The 14,981-nt window shown below is 43.2% G+C and overlaps 2 protein-coding genes across 12 annotated transcripts in view; one reads left to right on the top strand and one right to left on the bottom strand.

The window, feature by feature from the left end:
- TDRD12 (tudor domain containing 12) overlaps nucleotides 1-14,981 on the top strand; it is a 140,974-nt gene that overhangs the window by 108,156 nt on the left and 17,837 nt on the right. For 5 of the 10 annotated variants that reach the window (XM_083512505.1, XM_083512502.1, XM_083512500.1 and 2 more), the window contains exon 33: nucleotides 982-3,341. The exons of 2 other annotated variants lie outside the window; for them this stretch is intronic. In XM_083512505.1, the coding sequence (XP_083368631.1) occupies nucleotides 982-1,085 (104 nt within the window). In that variant the 3' untranslated portion in view covers nucleotides 1,086-3,341. Of the gene's footprint in view, nucleotides 1-981; nucleotides 3,342-14,981 lie in introns of those variants that run through there. 3 more of the 10 variants (XM_083512507.1, XM_083512506.1, XM_083512508.1) reach the window with 1 other exon arrangement.
- Nucleotides 981-14,981, bottom strand: part of SLC7A9 (solute carrier family 7 member 9) — a 49,062-nt gene continuing 35,061 nt past the window's right edge. For both annotated transcript variants that reach the window (XM_083512523.1, XM_083512524.1), the window contains exons 2-12: nucleotides 14,637-14,784; nucleotides 13,230-13,472; nucleotides 12,321-12,446; nucleotides 11,909-12,008; nucleotides 10,600-10,644; nucleotides 9,662-9,785; nucleotides 9,321-9,424; nucleotides 8,330-8,426; nucleotides 7,320-7,469; nucleotides 5,662-5,836; nucleotides 981-4,893 (exon numbers count right to left, since the gene is read on the bottom strand). In XM_083512523.1, coding sequence (XP_083368649.1) covers nucleotides 4,829-4,893; nucleotides 5,662-5,836; nucleotides 7,320-7,469; nucleotides 8,330-8,426; nucleotides 9,321-9,424; nucleotides 9,662-9,785; nucleotides 10,600-10,644; nucleotides 11,909-12,008; nucleotides 12,321-12,446; nucleotides 13,230-13,472; nucleotides 14,637-14,784 — 1,377 coding nt within the window. In that variant the 3' untranslated portion in view covers nucleotides 981-4,828. The remainder of the gene's footprint in view (nucleotides 4,894-5,661; nucleotides 5,837-7,319; nucleotides 7,470-8,329; nucleotides 8,427-9,320; nucleotides 9,425-9,661; nucleotides 9,786-10,599; nucleotides 10,645-11,908; nucleotides 12,009-12,320; nucleotides 12,447-13,229; nucleotides 13,473-14,636; nucleotides 14,785-14,981) is intronic.

Here is a 14,981-nt window from a genome sequence, read left to right as displayed (position 1 = left end):
CTCCTTTCACTTGTTTCAGAGATAGGACTGCAAATTAGTTCTTGCTTGGTCCCCTTCAGTGAGAGAGGGTGCGCGCACACACACACACACACACACACCACTGCTTCAAAGCAGCAGGATTTTCACAGAACTTGGATTCTTTCTCTTTCTTTGTCCTGATAGCAAGTAGTTTAAACATTTCTGTCCCTGATACTGATGAGGGAAATGCCTGCTACAGATCTGTTGCATACTCTGTGGAGGGGAGAATCAGAGCTGGCTGCAAGGAGGAGCCTTCCTGGGCTAGCATCGTAGGCAGTCAGCATCCTCCATTTAGCTGGAGTGATATAAACCAATGTCTGATGACTCTTGTTCTGGTGGACAGGAAATGTGGAAAGAGAGCCTGTGGTTCACAGGGATGTCTGGAGGGTGGATGTGTCTCTGTGCACTCTCTAGGGCAGGAGCTCACTGGGGTGCTGACACTGGGTTGCACTAAATGCATAGTGAACAGCTACCATGTCCAGTTTATTGGTTTGTTTATTTGTTGTTTTTTAAGAAACAAAGTGTTTGCTCTTTTTTCAATCCTTTTCATAAGCTACTAGAATGAAAGCGTTAGAGATAATATCTCTTATACCCATTCTCAATTATTTGACTTCTGATCTGCATTTTTTGCGCGCGCGCACACACACTCAAACATTACCATCTCCTGTAAGGATTTTCCTTTTTAAAAAACACCCATTGGTGTTAAAGAGTCATAGCCTTGTGGGGGAGGGAGACCATTTTTTGTCAGGATTTCATCTGGGGAGGAAAAGGTGAACCCTCCCCCTCCCCTACATTCACACCCTAAAACCAGCCACCAGCTGGCAGCCAGTATTGCTTGTCCTATAGCACCCAGGGCCATTAAGAACCAAGCAAGACCCTCTCTTCAAAGGGGCATGTTAAACTGTACTAGAATGCTGGAAATTAACTTTTCTAGATCTATGTATAATGTGCTTTTTTCTTAAGCAGGCACAGGTCCCAAGAAAGTGCACCTGGTTTATACAGAGGAGGAAGAGGAGGAGGACTCCTCGGATGACAGTGACACCGAGAGTGATTTGTCCAGCTGTTAATTCTGGTTTGGAAATGGGGATTAAGAACTCGGCTGTCACATGAGAACCCGCAGCTTGGGTGGCATTTCCATAATGAAGGCATTTTAGCTTTTTGAACATCAGGAAAAGTTCTAAATTTTGACCATGATTTTGAAGAGGGTTGTCATGGTGGGAGGGTGGGATGTTTGCTCTTCGACTTAACTGCCGTAGACTGATCACATGTACAATTGATTTCAGTGAGTTTTAATTCAAGGTACATTTGCTCTGAGTAGAAGAGTTGTAGTGATTTTTGCTAACTACCTAACCGTGAAACCAATGGAGGGAGGTGAAAATCCTCTCTCTCTCTGGCTATTCTCGGAGCCTGTTTCAAAAAAAAAAAGCACAGCTTCTGGCCTTTTCCTCACAAAACAAATTATTTAGATATTTAGACAAAAGGAGTTAAGAGTAGAAACAGTCTGTTGTACTGCTAGAGACAGGTGTTCAATCTAGCATAATATTTAGTTCTGATCCTAATTTCTTTAAGAAAATGTAGCCATCAAAACCAGTTTAATACTGGTGATGTACTAAATGTACCCTTTGTTAGCTGTACCTTAAGGTGTAAAACTATAAGATGCTGACTGATCTGTGCAGAAAATATTTTTGTTTCCAGAATATGAGAACTAATTTGAAAGGTTAAAGTACTTGATTAGAAAACTATTTCTAGTTCTTTGATCATTTGATCGGTTTGTTTTGTGTGGAATTGTTTGGACCAACACAGCTGATGCTAATTTTTCCTGATCTAATATGTGATCTAATATGGTAGATAATAAAAGTTAAATTATATTATAGCACTCCCTTGAACATCAATATTCAAAATGGTTAGTTACTAGACACTTTGTTCAATTGCTCTGTTTCTGTCCGTTATTATGTTGGCACAAAGAGCTGTAGGTATGTGTAGGAAGAATTAGAGATGGCCTTAGAATCAAAGGGTATATCTGGATCCAGGAGCTGTGAGGGGCTGGTAGAGCCACTTAATCAGAAGAACTAAAAATTATCATAAAGTACTGCTACAATAAATACAGCTTTCCCTACCTGTTCACATAGCAGTATAACAACAAAAAGTAAAGTGAAGGAATCCCAAATGACTGTCTGATGTCAGATGCACAGGCATAATTATATATGATAGTCCCTTTGATATACTTATTATTAAATTTATATGCTGCCCTTCATCTGAAGATCACAAGGCAGTATGCTTAACAAAATAATTGTTCTGTTGACAGTATTGGATAAATAGTAGCTATAGTCTATATCCTCCAACGAGGAGCAGCATTCTGTCACTGAATTGACAGTCTCTCTGGAAGCTGCAGGTATTAGTTGCAATGGGTCTAACATGCCCACTGATGCCTTCATCCTATTTTCTAAATGCCCCTTCTTCCAGTTAAATATTCCCACTCCACATTGTCAAATGTGTAACAGTACAGTGCAACAACAGTTTACTCTATAACATGAATATGGCAGCAATTGTTGAGCTTTCAGTGTTTCACATAATTGACCCAAATGACATTATAACAGTTGGACATCTCTGTATATCATATATGCAATTAGATCAGAAGTATTTGGCTTAAAGTTGGATGTTGTGATAAACCCTTCTTAAGGCCATAATCCTATGCATGTAGTAGAAAAAAGTTCCATTGAGTTCAATGGGGCATACTCCCAGGTAAGCAGATAGAGGATTGCAGCTTTATTCGGGAGCTGAACTCAAGTAGGACCTGCTTCCAGCTAAATGTGCATAGGGCTGCACTGCCAGTGTTTTTCCAAGAGTTTGGCCTTTGCAACCTTCAAGACTGATTTTCATTTATACAAACTGTGTCAAAGAAATTGCGGGGAAGGGCTGTTTAACCCCTTTGTCTCTGGCAATTTTTTGCAACAAATATGTATCTTCTGTAGGTAAAAGCAGGATGTCAGGAAAGAAATTTGAATGGGAGGGGGAAACAAGCTCCTCCTGTTTATGTTTCCCTGCCAGTCCACCTATCCAATGTGGAACCTTCCTGCTGCTTTTATTTTGAAAATTAAGAAACTAGTGGTTTCATCTGCCATGTAAAATTTTGTTTGACTTTTAGCATAGCACCAGGGGCAACACAGCCCTGCAGTTTCTCAGAACCCTCATACAGTGAGTTCTAATGGAAAGAATAATATAGTGATTGGTGATGGTTTAAGTTCTACGCATTTCATATGAATAGTTATGGGAAAAGTTATTTATGCCTGTTAGAAAAGCAATAAAGAACACTCTTAAAACCAGCCTTTATGTCTCTGGAGTTTTTAGACAATATTTATTAATTAAATAGAAAATATAATAAAAATATACCAAAGGCATTTGCAACAAGTCACAAAATAGTAATGCTGGAACTTTGACTTTTCAGAGTGCACAAGGAATCTAGAGAAGGCCAGAGGAAGGTAGGGAAAGAACGTCTAGTGTTCCATTTACCAGCAGTTCATCCCATGTTTGCAGCAGTATAAAATGCTACATCTTTGGTTTTCCTGCAAATCTTTCACAAAAGTAATTTTGAAAAGCAACAAACATGTCTGTTCCAAGATCACCACCTGCTCAGTATATGAGTCCTGACTTTGACCCCTTTGAGATTATTTCCACTTACTTGCCTGCTGTCTCAGTAATGAGACAACAGCTGAGCACAGCATGGAAAACCTAGCTTGCACATCCCAAACCAACATATTGTGGAATCCTGACCCCAAACCAATGGTAAGAGGAATGGTGGTAGTCAGATCAAAGATGTAGTTTCTTGGATCCAGCCTAACTTTGAAGCAACAACCTCTGTCAGGGAAGGCTCAAGGCAGCATCCTGCTTTCTGCCGGCTTGGTAGCTCAGCTCACAAGCAAGCAGAATGCAGCAAAGGGGGCTTTAAAGGCATGAAAAAGTGCTTCTTCCTCTTGAGCAAGCAGGAGAGACCCAGCTTAAGCAGGAGGAGCAGGGCTGTTTGCAGAGCTGACAGAGAGGGAGGATTCTTTTCCTGCGTCAGCTGTTAGGCGGGAGAGTTGCAGCAAAGCCCCACTGCACTTCGGGCTCCCAAGGAGGGAGTTGTACCAGATGACTGCTTCGGGCTCTGGGGAGGGTCTCCTCACAAGCCAGGGTGTAGCAGGGTTTTGCTGAGGCTGCCGCTGAGCCTGCATGCGCCCACCATGTTCCATCACCGGAAGTCCCCAGGCATATGATTAATCCGGGGACATTACATTAAATCCGGGGACATTCCAGGGGCGGATTCTGCCCAGGGACAGATTGGTGGAGCCGGGGACGTCTGGTAACCATAGTTTGGATCACATGTCTTTCTCCCTCTCATATATTTTCCTGTCATTTCATTTGGGTTTCTGCTCTTTATAAATCTGTAAGACATTTAATATGTGAGATTTCATCTTTGCGCTTCCATGTTTGTTTGCTGGTAGATGGCACTGTAATACTGTATGTTCTGTCCTTTCAGCTTGCTGAGAAAATAATGTGGAAATTCCATACCTGAAATCAAGTCCATGGCCTACAAATCCTCAGGTCTTTTCCCCCATTCAGATATTTTCTTAAGATGTTACAAATCCCTGAATTCAATGTGTTACAAAAATGAATGCATTTTACAGGGGAAAAGAACAGAACAGTGTCTTTTTCAGGACACTTACTGTCTCACAAACAAACAGCATTGAGACCTATAGTTGTGGACATGATGTATCATACCTGCTGAACCATTTCCAGGATCTAGCCTTTTTATTGATGGAAAAATTCAATGTTATTCAGGAACGTCTTCTGGTGGAACTACTTCCAGAAGCATCTGAAGGTGCATAGTGATGGGCTCTGAAACGCAGAAGTTGTTGAAGTCAGAAGCCTTTAGAAATGGCAATTGCACTGTTAGTACCATTTCTTTTCCTAGATCATTTCCCCCTTTGTACTTAACCACTTAGAAGCCTCCGTGTTGATTCCACAAGCCAAATTATGGGCTTTACTTTTCCTATAGCCAAATTAACATGGGTCTTGAGAATATTCCAGAAAGTGAGGGCATCTCGGACCACATTTCAGATGGTTTCCAGGACATAATGAGCTGTAACCTTTGCTAAGTGTCAGAGTCCACTCAAAAGACCAGTTGCCACAATCAAAAGGATCTATTTCCTGTGTATGTCAAACTACCATCAAGTTTCAATCTTTCAAGAAAAGATGGCTAGTGGTTAGGAAGAAGCAGGCACAGGGATGTCTAAAACTCTTTAAAATATAGGGAGGCTTAAAAATTGTCTACCCTGAAGGAAAGTGTGACATTCCAACTGGAATGTTTTTGTAACTGGAAACACTAGCACCCATGTGCCTGCAAGGGGCAAGTGGCAAGTGCGCAGAAGCATGCATTGAGTATGTAATCTCTAGCCACTCAAGTGATCTGAGGAGACCACATACCCCATTCCCGGCTCTATGAGCCTCCTCTATTCCCATAATTTCCTCTTTATTGTATCTCATGCACCCCACTGTTCCTCTTTAAGAAGCTCTTTCCCTTTGAATCAGAGTTAAAGAGCCACACCCAGATTATTTCATCACAAACACCTCTTCCCCTGGGATGGAAATCAACCATATACTCACTTGAGATTTTTTGAGCCCAGCTGAATTTGAAGTGGATGAAAAGTACATAAAAGATAAGTCCACTGATAATAAACAGAACGCAATACAGATATGGCAGCTCGGGGGCAGTGATGATGGGTGCCAGGACCAGCACAATGGAAACAAACAGCACAAGGATGGGGATGATAAGAGGGACCTGCAAAACAGAGCAGAGGGGGTGGGAATGTAATTGTGTGTGTTGAGGAATCCCAGATTGGAACGACCTAGCAAGGCCAAGTAATATTCTGGCTCAAGAGTCTAATGCACTCCATTTTAACAACTTGGCTGTTGCATCAGGAACAGCATACAAATGTTACTTGCTAGGCCAAGAGAGGATCTGGTGGTTTTGGCAAGTCTTGCTACAGTCCAGGCATTCCACATCTTAATTGGCTTCTGCATGATACCCAAGTCATCCTAGGCTGTTTGGGGCTGGAAGCGGGATTTTTAAAAATGCTGATTATCATGGGCGCACACAGGGCCTATATAAAGGACAGCTGTATTTCAGTTTTCATACCGTTTGGGGAAGTGTGAATTGGGCATTATATATTTATTGGATGTATTCGGCGCTTGCTACAAAAATGTCTCAGAGTGAGTTAAAGTTGTGAAAACATACATGATACAAAATTTAAAACACACCCAAAAGGTAATTGACATCTTGCAATCACATAAAAAGGACAAGTCCTATCCCATCCTACTAAACAGTGAACACAAGGATTGGATATCACCATATCCTGACACTCCAGTTAAGAGCCAAATGCCTGGGGAAAGAAACATCTTTGCCAAAGTGCCTGAAAGTTGATAATGATTGTGCCAGGTGCATCTCTCTCTAAAAAGAGGATTCCACAATTGGTGAACCACCACTGAAAAGGCCTGTTCTCATGTTGCTGTTTATTGAAGGGGGCACACAAAAAGGCCCTCAGATGATTAGGTATTAAGTATTGAAGTATTAAGGGTGGCGCTGTCGGTAAAACCTCAGTGCCTAGGACTTGCTGATCGTAAGGACGGCGGTTCGAATCCCCACGGCGGGGTGAGCTCCCGTCGTTCGGTCCCAGCTCCTGCCCACCTAGCAGTTCGAAAGCACCCCTAAGTGCAAGTAGATAAATAGGTACTGCTTTATAGTGGGAAGGTAAACGGCGTTTCCGTGTGTGGCACTGGTGCTGGCTTGCCAGTGCAGCTTCGTCACGCTGGCCACGTGACCCGGAAGTGTCTTCGGATGGCGCCGGCTCCCGGCCTCTTGAGCGAGATGAGCGCGCAACCCTAGAGTCGGTCACGACTGGCCCGTACGGGCATGGGTACCTTTCTTGAAGTATTGATGCCATGGGGAGTGTAAGACTTTATATGTCAAGAGCAGCACTTTGAATTGGGCCAGGGAGCTAACACATCCTATGCACTTACTTGAACCAGGATCAGACCGCCTACTCCCTGTCAATTCTGGCCCCTGAATTCTGCACTAAGTGCAGTTTCTGAACGCTCTTCAAAACGGCACTACATAGAGTACATTGCAATAATCTAACCTAGAGGCAGCTCACATGTTAACCTAATTTCTCCCCCAACTCCAGCAGTAACAAAAGGAGCAACACAAGAGGAACTGCCAAACCATCCTGAACACTGATGAGAATATCTTGTGGTGGGCTACTTACACGGATAGGCCTTTCAAGATCTTTTCTTGTAAAGCGCATGACAATGAGTCCCAGCACAGTTAGACCATAGAATAGCCAAACCGTAAAGCTAAAGTAATTGATGAGGGTGTTGATGTCTCCGGGAATTATGTAAAGCATAGCTATTGCACCCTGAAAGGAGAAGATATGCATTATGGAGAAGGCATTTTTTTAAAAAAAAAACCCCTGCAGATTTCAGTGTTGGGTTTAAAGGTAAAGGTACCCCTGCCCATATGGGCCAGTCTTGACAGACTCTATGGTTGTGCGCTCATCTCACTCTATAGGCCGGGAGCCAGTGCTGTCCGCAGACACTTCCGGGTCACGTGGCCAGCATGACAAGCTGCATCTGGCGAGCCAGCGCAGCACACGGAACACCGTTTACCTTCCCGCTAGTAAGCGGTCCCTATTTATCTACTTGCACCCGAGGGTGCTTTCGAACTGCTAGGTTGGCAGGCGCTGGGACCAAGCGACGGGAGCGCACCCCGCCGCGGGGATTCAAACCGCCGACCTTTCGATCGGCAAGTCCTAGGCGCTGAGGCTTTAACCCACAGCCCCACCCACGTCCCGTGTTGGGTTTAGAGGCCTTTTAATAGAATGGCCAATACTAATTGTAGCTATGATAACGCTGTTGGAAAACTACCGTAATTCAGACATGCTTGCTTAGTCTCTCCAGTGACTTTAAATTTGCAGCCCTACTGCATGGTTGCTTCATTATAATGCAAGGCCTCCATTTTCATAAAGACTCTTTTGCATACAGATGGGAAAGCTGTGTGCAGTCACACGGAATTTGGCTTCATGGGAGTTGTGATGGCTGCCAGCGTGGACCGGTTGGATATTAGACAAATAAATGGAGAATAAAAGCATCATTGACTACTAGTCGTGACGGCTAAGCCCTGCTTCCAATAACAGAGAACAATGCTGGACTAGACAGGCCTTTGGTCTGATCCAGCAGGGGTCTTATGATGTTCTTCTGACACTTCAGAAATACTTACATAAAAGATAATAGCAGGAACTGGAGTTAAGCGCTTGATGTTGATGTAAGAGAGCACCTTTAACACGTGTCCTTCACGACCAGCTACGTAAGGAAGCCTGAGAAGGTAAATCATTCTCATTAGAGAAGCCATTGTGATGGGCTGACCGAGAGCAAAGGATGACAAGACTTCTGCACTTTTCATATTTTTGGTGATGCATTCAGAGAGCATTGCAGAATCTGTGTTTACCATGTCATGCAGTAATATGGGCTATGGAGAGTGTATGAGGAACTAGTTGCAACGGTTGTGGTTTGAGAAAAAACAAGATCCTGATTAAGTCCAATGTTAAAAGCATAAAAATCTGGGAAATGGAATGAGATCAGCACAACTGCCAGATGCACTGTGAATAACAAGATATGGGATTTTCCCCATCTGACATATATAGTACATTACTACTGTGCTCCCAATAAATGTGAGTGAATGTGCAGGTGTGGTGTTAAATTTAAGCTGCTTTCCCCTTCTATACCACCTTTCCTTGCACCACCTTCCAGCAACTCAGCAAAGTTTAGTAGCTTGGAAATGTCAATGTGCCCCTGTCTCCCGAGTGCCCCCATGTTATTTTTAATGAGAGGATAGTGCAGACATGGGACCCGTTCAGAATGACTATGAAGTACTCCTTCACACAATGTATCCCTAACATATTGAATTATTTATTCACATAATGCTGGGGCAGCTTCCACCATGAGTTCCTTAAAAATGATTGGATTAATTCAGAGGAAAACTAATTCAGAGGCACATGTACTTCTAATTAGCAGATGATTGGGGCAGCTGTCTGCAATATGACCTGCTTTTAAGTGTCACCTGGGCATCTGCCTGTTGACAATCGTGATGCTCTTAACTCCAGGTACATATAAGTGCAGATGTCTTGCAATCTGGACTCAGGGCTGGGGGCACATAAGTCAACTTTAACTTGCAGCGCACTGGAATTCCACATCAGAAAGTTTTGTTTTACCTGCTAGCAGTAAAGCAAGTCCCATTGGCTGACCCGATGGCAGAAAAAGCCACAAAGAGAGGGACTATCCAGGAAGCAGGATAAAGAACCCTATCTCCATATGTCTGTGATGGAAGGAATTGAAATAATGCACATCTTTAAAACCTAGAGGTCAACCAACTGGGCACATGAAGATACAGCAGTAATGAAAAAGATACTTAATAAAAAGTTTGCACAACTTTTTAGAGAAGCAAATTTTCCCTTATGTAACTTAAACCACTTCCGATCTTGTTCTGCCGTTTGTATCAAAACATCCTCTTGTACAGAGGTGAAAAACAACACATTTTCCCACTTGGACTCACCACAGCAACAGCTGGAGACTGCAGAAGTTCTGTTGACGTCATAACCGTGAAATAGGATATATTGATCAGAACGTAACAAACTGTGACCAGAGGGATTCCAATACCAATACAGAGTGGTAGATTTCTAGATAAAGTAAAGAGATATGCTATCAGTTAAAGAATGATATTTGCATTGAGAACTTAAGAACATAAGATGAGTGGACACGCAAGCAGAACCAGAGGAGGAGCTTCCTTCCCAATGCAGATAGCGGCTTGGGTGGGAGGGTCAGCAGGACAAAGGAGTGGGGGACGGTTAATGGAAGGAAGCACCAGCCCTCACCCCGTCCCCATGGATGCTGTTCATTAACGTTATAAAATACATATATATTAATTGCATCTGTTCATTTGAACATTACATTTAGTTTTTCTCTAAACAGCTGTGTATTTAGACTTTAAAATTTCGCTCTGTTGTTGTTGGATGCAGGGCCAGCTCTACCACTAGGTAGAGTGAGGCAACTGCCTTGGGTGGCAGATGCTGGTGGCCAGAGGCAGTTGCTCCTGGGCTCCCAGGCATTTCCCTCCTGGTGGAGGATAGAGCTGGGTGTGCCACACAGCCTAAACTAGTTCTCTGCCCTTGGGTGGTTCTGAAGGGCACTGTCAGACTAAAACAGCCAGTCCAATTAGCTTCTGCAGGTGGCAACCATCTTGTCCTTTACCTCTGGCAACAAAATGACTTGGAATAGATATATTTCCTCCTAACTGTATAGATGCAGTTCACTAACATGGGCCTGGTTTCAGAAAACAGCTTACTGGATTTTGTTGTTGCTTTGTGAAACTTTTTGCACACTGCCTTAGGGCTGTACACTGAATGGCAGGTTGGAAATCCTTGTTTCAATGGGACTGTGAGGGAGGAGGAAAAAGAAATGGTGTTCTATCAGCTGATGCAGCATTTTTCTTACCTATTAGGATTTTTAAGTTCCTCTGTGATATAATTAAGTTGATTCCTGGAAGGGATGGGGGGGGGAGAGAAGTACCAAAATGTTACTTTGCATCCTGCACATTCTTGGGAGAAAACGCTTTTGAACCCAGTGGAATTTAATTTCCAAATAAAAGGGTTATGGGATGTAAGTCTGGATGTTAATAGATATTTTTTCTGAAATTATAATTCCCTTTCAACAACAAACAACAGCAAAATCTTTATGAGAGATTTCACAGAGCGAAATTGAAAATGTCCTATTTTGATTTGTGCTCTGCATTTTGCACAGAAGCAAGTGCCCAATATGGCTTTCAACAGTAATAGCAAGTACCAATAAACAATCAGGAATATATGCACCTGTTCTGTGCAAAAATAATCCCTTGCACATCTAAGCATACATTAGATCAGTCTTTGGCAGCCTGATGCCCTGCATATGGCTATCCTGGACAAAAGGAAAAGCTTCTCAGTTATGTTTCTCTGTGACATGCTGTTTTCTGTGTGCAGGGGTCTATTCTGAGGATTGAGTATGAAGGAGCTGCCATCTGCCATCTGAAATACTACAGCCCAGACATAGCCTTACCACTTCAGGAAAAAAATATTCCCTTAACAAATATGAGTCCTTCCTCCTTTTATAATACCTGGCATCCATTCACCTCCCATATGAAAAGCAACCATCAATTGAGACAACACACACACACACCCCGACCTATGGAAACATCTAGAGAGACCTATTGGATTAGAGATTTTATTATGCATATGAACTGGCTCTAAGTCAGGCATCCCCAATCTCGGCCCTCCAGATGTTTTGGGACTACAACTCCCATCATCCCTGACCACTGGTCCTGTTAGCTAGGGATGATGGGAGTTGTAGTCCCAAAACATCTGGAGGGTCGAGGTTGGGGGTGCCTGCCTAAGTAATAGTTCTAACCTTAAGATGCTGTTAACTCTTTTTTCTAATAACCTAAGACTAGCTGATATTGTTGGTGCCTTCAAAAGCCATCTCAGCTATTGGCCATCACTGCATCATGTGGTAGCAAGTTCCACAAGTTAATGGTCTGCTTAGCTCTCGCCCACAAAAGTGGGTGGGCTCTGTCTCCTTTCATGCCTACTAGGAAGTCACCATAAGTTTAGAGTAAGTATTCCCCACTCTACACTATTTCCAGGTGTGATTCTTCAGCAAGACTTCAGGTGCCAGAGTTTTCATGCAGTATCTTTCTTAAAGTGCAGTAAAGACACATCAAAATAAGGCATGAACTGCTACACTCTGTTAATGAGTCATAAAATTATATTACCATCCACTATAGGCCCAGAGTCCATTATAAAATGCAAGACTAATGGTACCCACAGAAAGCGGGGGACCATCAAACGAATTGTTGAAGTTCTTTGTATTTCCTGGGGGAGGGAAAGTGAAACATGTCATTTCTTGCAGCTAAGGAACTTGGCTCAGAGTCCGTGAAAACTCCCACACACCCTGATAAATCTGTTTGCCTAAGATGCCGCTGGACCCTTTGTGGTTTTGGTATCATATCTTCCAGATTCATTCCTCAGAGGAAAGTAAGAGGTACATTGATCACCCCCCCACCCAACTGACCCAACTGATAGTTGGTAGATAGGTAGATAGGTAGATAGGTAGGTAGATAGATAGATAGATAGATAGATAGATAGATAGATAGATACTGCAACTAAAACTTCAACATAACATACCTTGGGCTAGAAGAACAATCCCACTTACAATGATAATTATGACAATCACCATTTTAGCCGCAGCGAAAAAGTTCTGTATGTAGCTCGCCCACTTCACACTCAGGGCATTCACCAGAGTAATTGTAACTAAGAGAAAGGAAAGGGTGGAAGGTTCACGAGAAATGTCACCTCAACAAATAAGCTTCTGTACCCCTGGAATCCATCCTTTGCCTTCCCAGTTCATTTTCCTGCCACTCAGAGTAGCCAATAATGGGCTAGATGGACAAATAATCTGACCAGCTGCGTGGTAGCTTCATATGTTCCTCTGCATTCAAAGTGTTCAAACCATTTCACTCATCATCATGTGCACTCTTTACAGGTAAGGTAAAGGTAAAGGAACCCTGGACGGTTAAGTCCAGTCAAAGGCATATATGGGGTGTAGCACTCATCTCACAGCTTTTGCAGGTCATGTGGCCAGCCTGGCTAAATGCTTTTGGTGCAACGGGACACAGTGATGAGTGCCAGAGCGCACAGAAACGCCATTTACCTTCCTGCTGCAGTGGTATCTATTTATCTACTTGCCATGGCGTGCTGGTATGCTTTCAAACTGCTAAGTTGGCAGGAGCCATATAGAAGATGGGTTAGTGGTACTATTCCCAAGTTCCCAAAAAGGGAGAGGGGAATTTGACCAAGGCTGCACATGGGGTCATGGCAGAGATGAAATTTGAATTAGAGACCTCTGGTTCCTAGCATAGTCTCTACGCTTCTGTTGTGCAGCAGCTGCCTCCAGCTTGTGCCAAATTAGCCCACAAATTTGCACCGCTGTAAAAGGAAGCCTATTTGCTGTTATCTCTGTATGCATTTGGTTTTAGGTCACTAACTCACCCTTCCAGCTACCTTTGTCTTCCTGATCAAAAGCCAAATACTCACAGAGGACTGCTGCTGCCAGACACTTGATGACAATCGTGGGGGGGTCACAACCCGGATAAAACGGAGCCGCTGTGTACTCAGCAAAGCTGAGGCAAATAATGGCAAAGGAACTGGGCATGGTGACCATGAGACTTGCCCAGGAAAACAAATATGCAGGGATTGGGCCAAAGGCTTCCATGAGGTAAGAATAGTCTCCTCCTGATTTTGTTATCATTGTTCCAAGTTCGGCAAAACAAAATGCCCCTGAAGAAAGAAGTGGGAGTTTTTAAAATAACCTTCCGCTACCACCACCACTGCCACAATCACCCATCTCCATTTCAATATGGCTTCTGGAGGACTCTATATGCACCTGGTCCTTCTAGCCTGTTTCAAGTCACCAGGGATTTTGTTCCTATTAAGTGCATAATTTTGTTATGGTATATGGAACTAGTCAACATTTCTTTCAGCCAGTGAGTGCTTCTGTTGTGAGAAGATCATCTGGTCCTAACCAACTATAATTTTGAGTTGCTGAAGAAATGCTTTTTTCCTCTCCCCCACAAGCACGATTATTTTCATTTATGAACACTGCGCTTGTTCTCACGGAGTCTATTAGACACTGTCCATGACATCATCAGCAGGTGCCTTGGGACTCAGGGGGCATCGATAAAAGAAAAGCCAGTGACAAAAAGTGATTTTTAGAGCCAGTTATCACATATTTATTAGGTTTATATTTATCTCTCATTCATCCTTTCCATTTTCTTCAATACATGCAAAAACCCTGTGAGGTAAGTCAGGCTAAGGGATGGTGACCAGTCCAAGATTACACAAAGAGCTTCATGGATGAGTGGAGATTTGAACCCTGAACACCCCCAATTCTAGTCTAAGCACCAAAACATGCTAGGATATGGTTGCCATATACTAAACATAGATCTCTTGGTTCTTCATCACACGGTGATTTGTAAGAGAGGCCAGATGAACAAAAGGAGCTTCAAAATACAGTGATACCTTGGTTCTTGAACTTAATCCGTACCGGGAATCTATTTGACTCCTGAAATCGTTCAAAAACCAAGGCGCGGATTCCAGTTGGCTGCAGGAGCTTCCGGCACTCAAGCAGAAGCCGCGTCGGACATTCAGCTTCCGAAAAATGTTCGCAAACCGGAACACTTACTTCCGGGTTTGCAGCGTTCGGGAGTTGATTTGTTCAACAACTAAGCTGTTTGAGAACCAAGGTACCACAGTAATGTAATGTGTTAGCTTTGGCTAGTTTTCCCCCAAACACCTATATCATATATGCTAATTTCAAATGCAAAACTAGCAAATGCAAATCCATTGTTAAAGGGCTAAACAAAATAACACATAACAAGGAGCTTGTAATAAACTGGGGGCAGCGGGGGAGAGAATAAATTGGAAAGAGCAATAGTGATTTACCTAACGTAGCAAGTACTCCACAGGCTGCCCAGATGACTAAGCAGGGCCCAACAGCTCCAACGTTAGCCAGAACGGCTTTTGGAGAAACAAAGATTCCCGAACCAATCACTGTTCCAACAATGAGACCGATTCCACTAAGCAGGCCCACCTGGGAAAAGAAATTGAGGTTAGGTGAATTCAACTGGAGTGGTTCTTTCAGTCTTCTATGGGCAGTATAATGAGGGTGGAGATGGATGGGGGACAGGAACACTGAAGCAGATGTTAACCCAAGAATATGTCAGGAAGGGTCCACTCTTATTGCAGAACCACTGCTTTATACAACAGCTGCCGCCACATATCTTAGGG

The sequence above is a fragment of the Podarcis liolepis genome, assembly GCF_965112155.1.
Source record: "Podarcis liolepis genome assembly, chromosome: 7".
NCBI lineage: Eukaryota > Metazoa > Chordata > Lepidosauria > Squamata > Lacertidae > Podarcis > Podarcis liolepis.
This window is presented reverse-complemented; position numbering and strand designations above follow the sequence as displayed.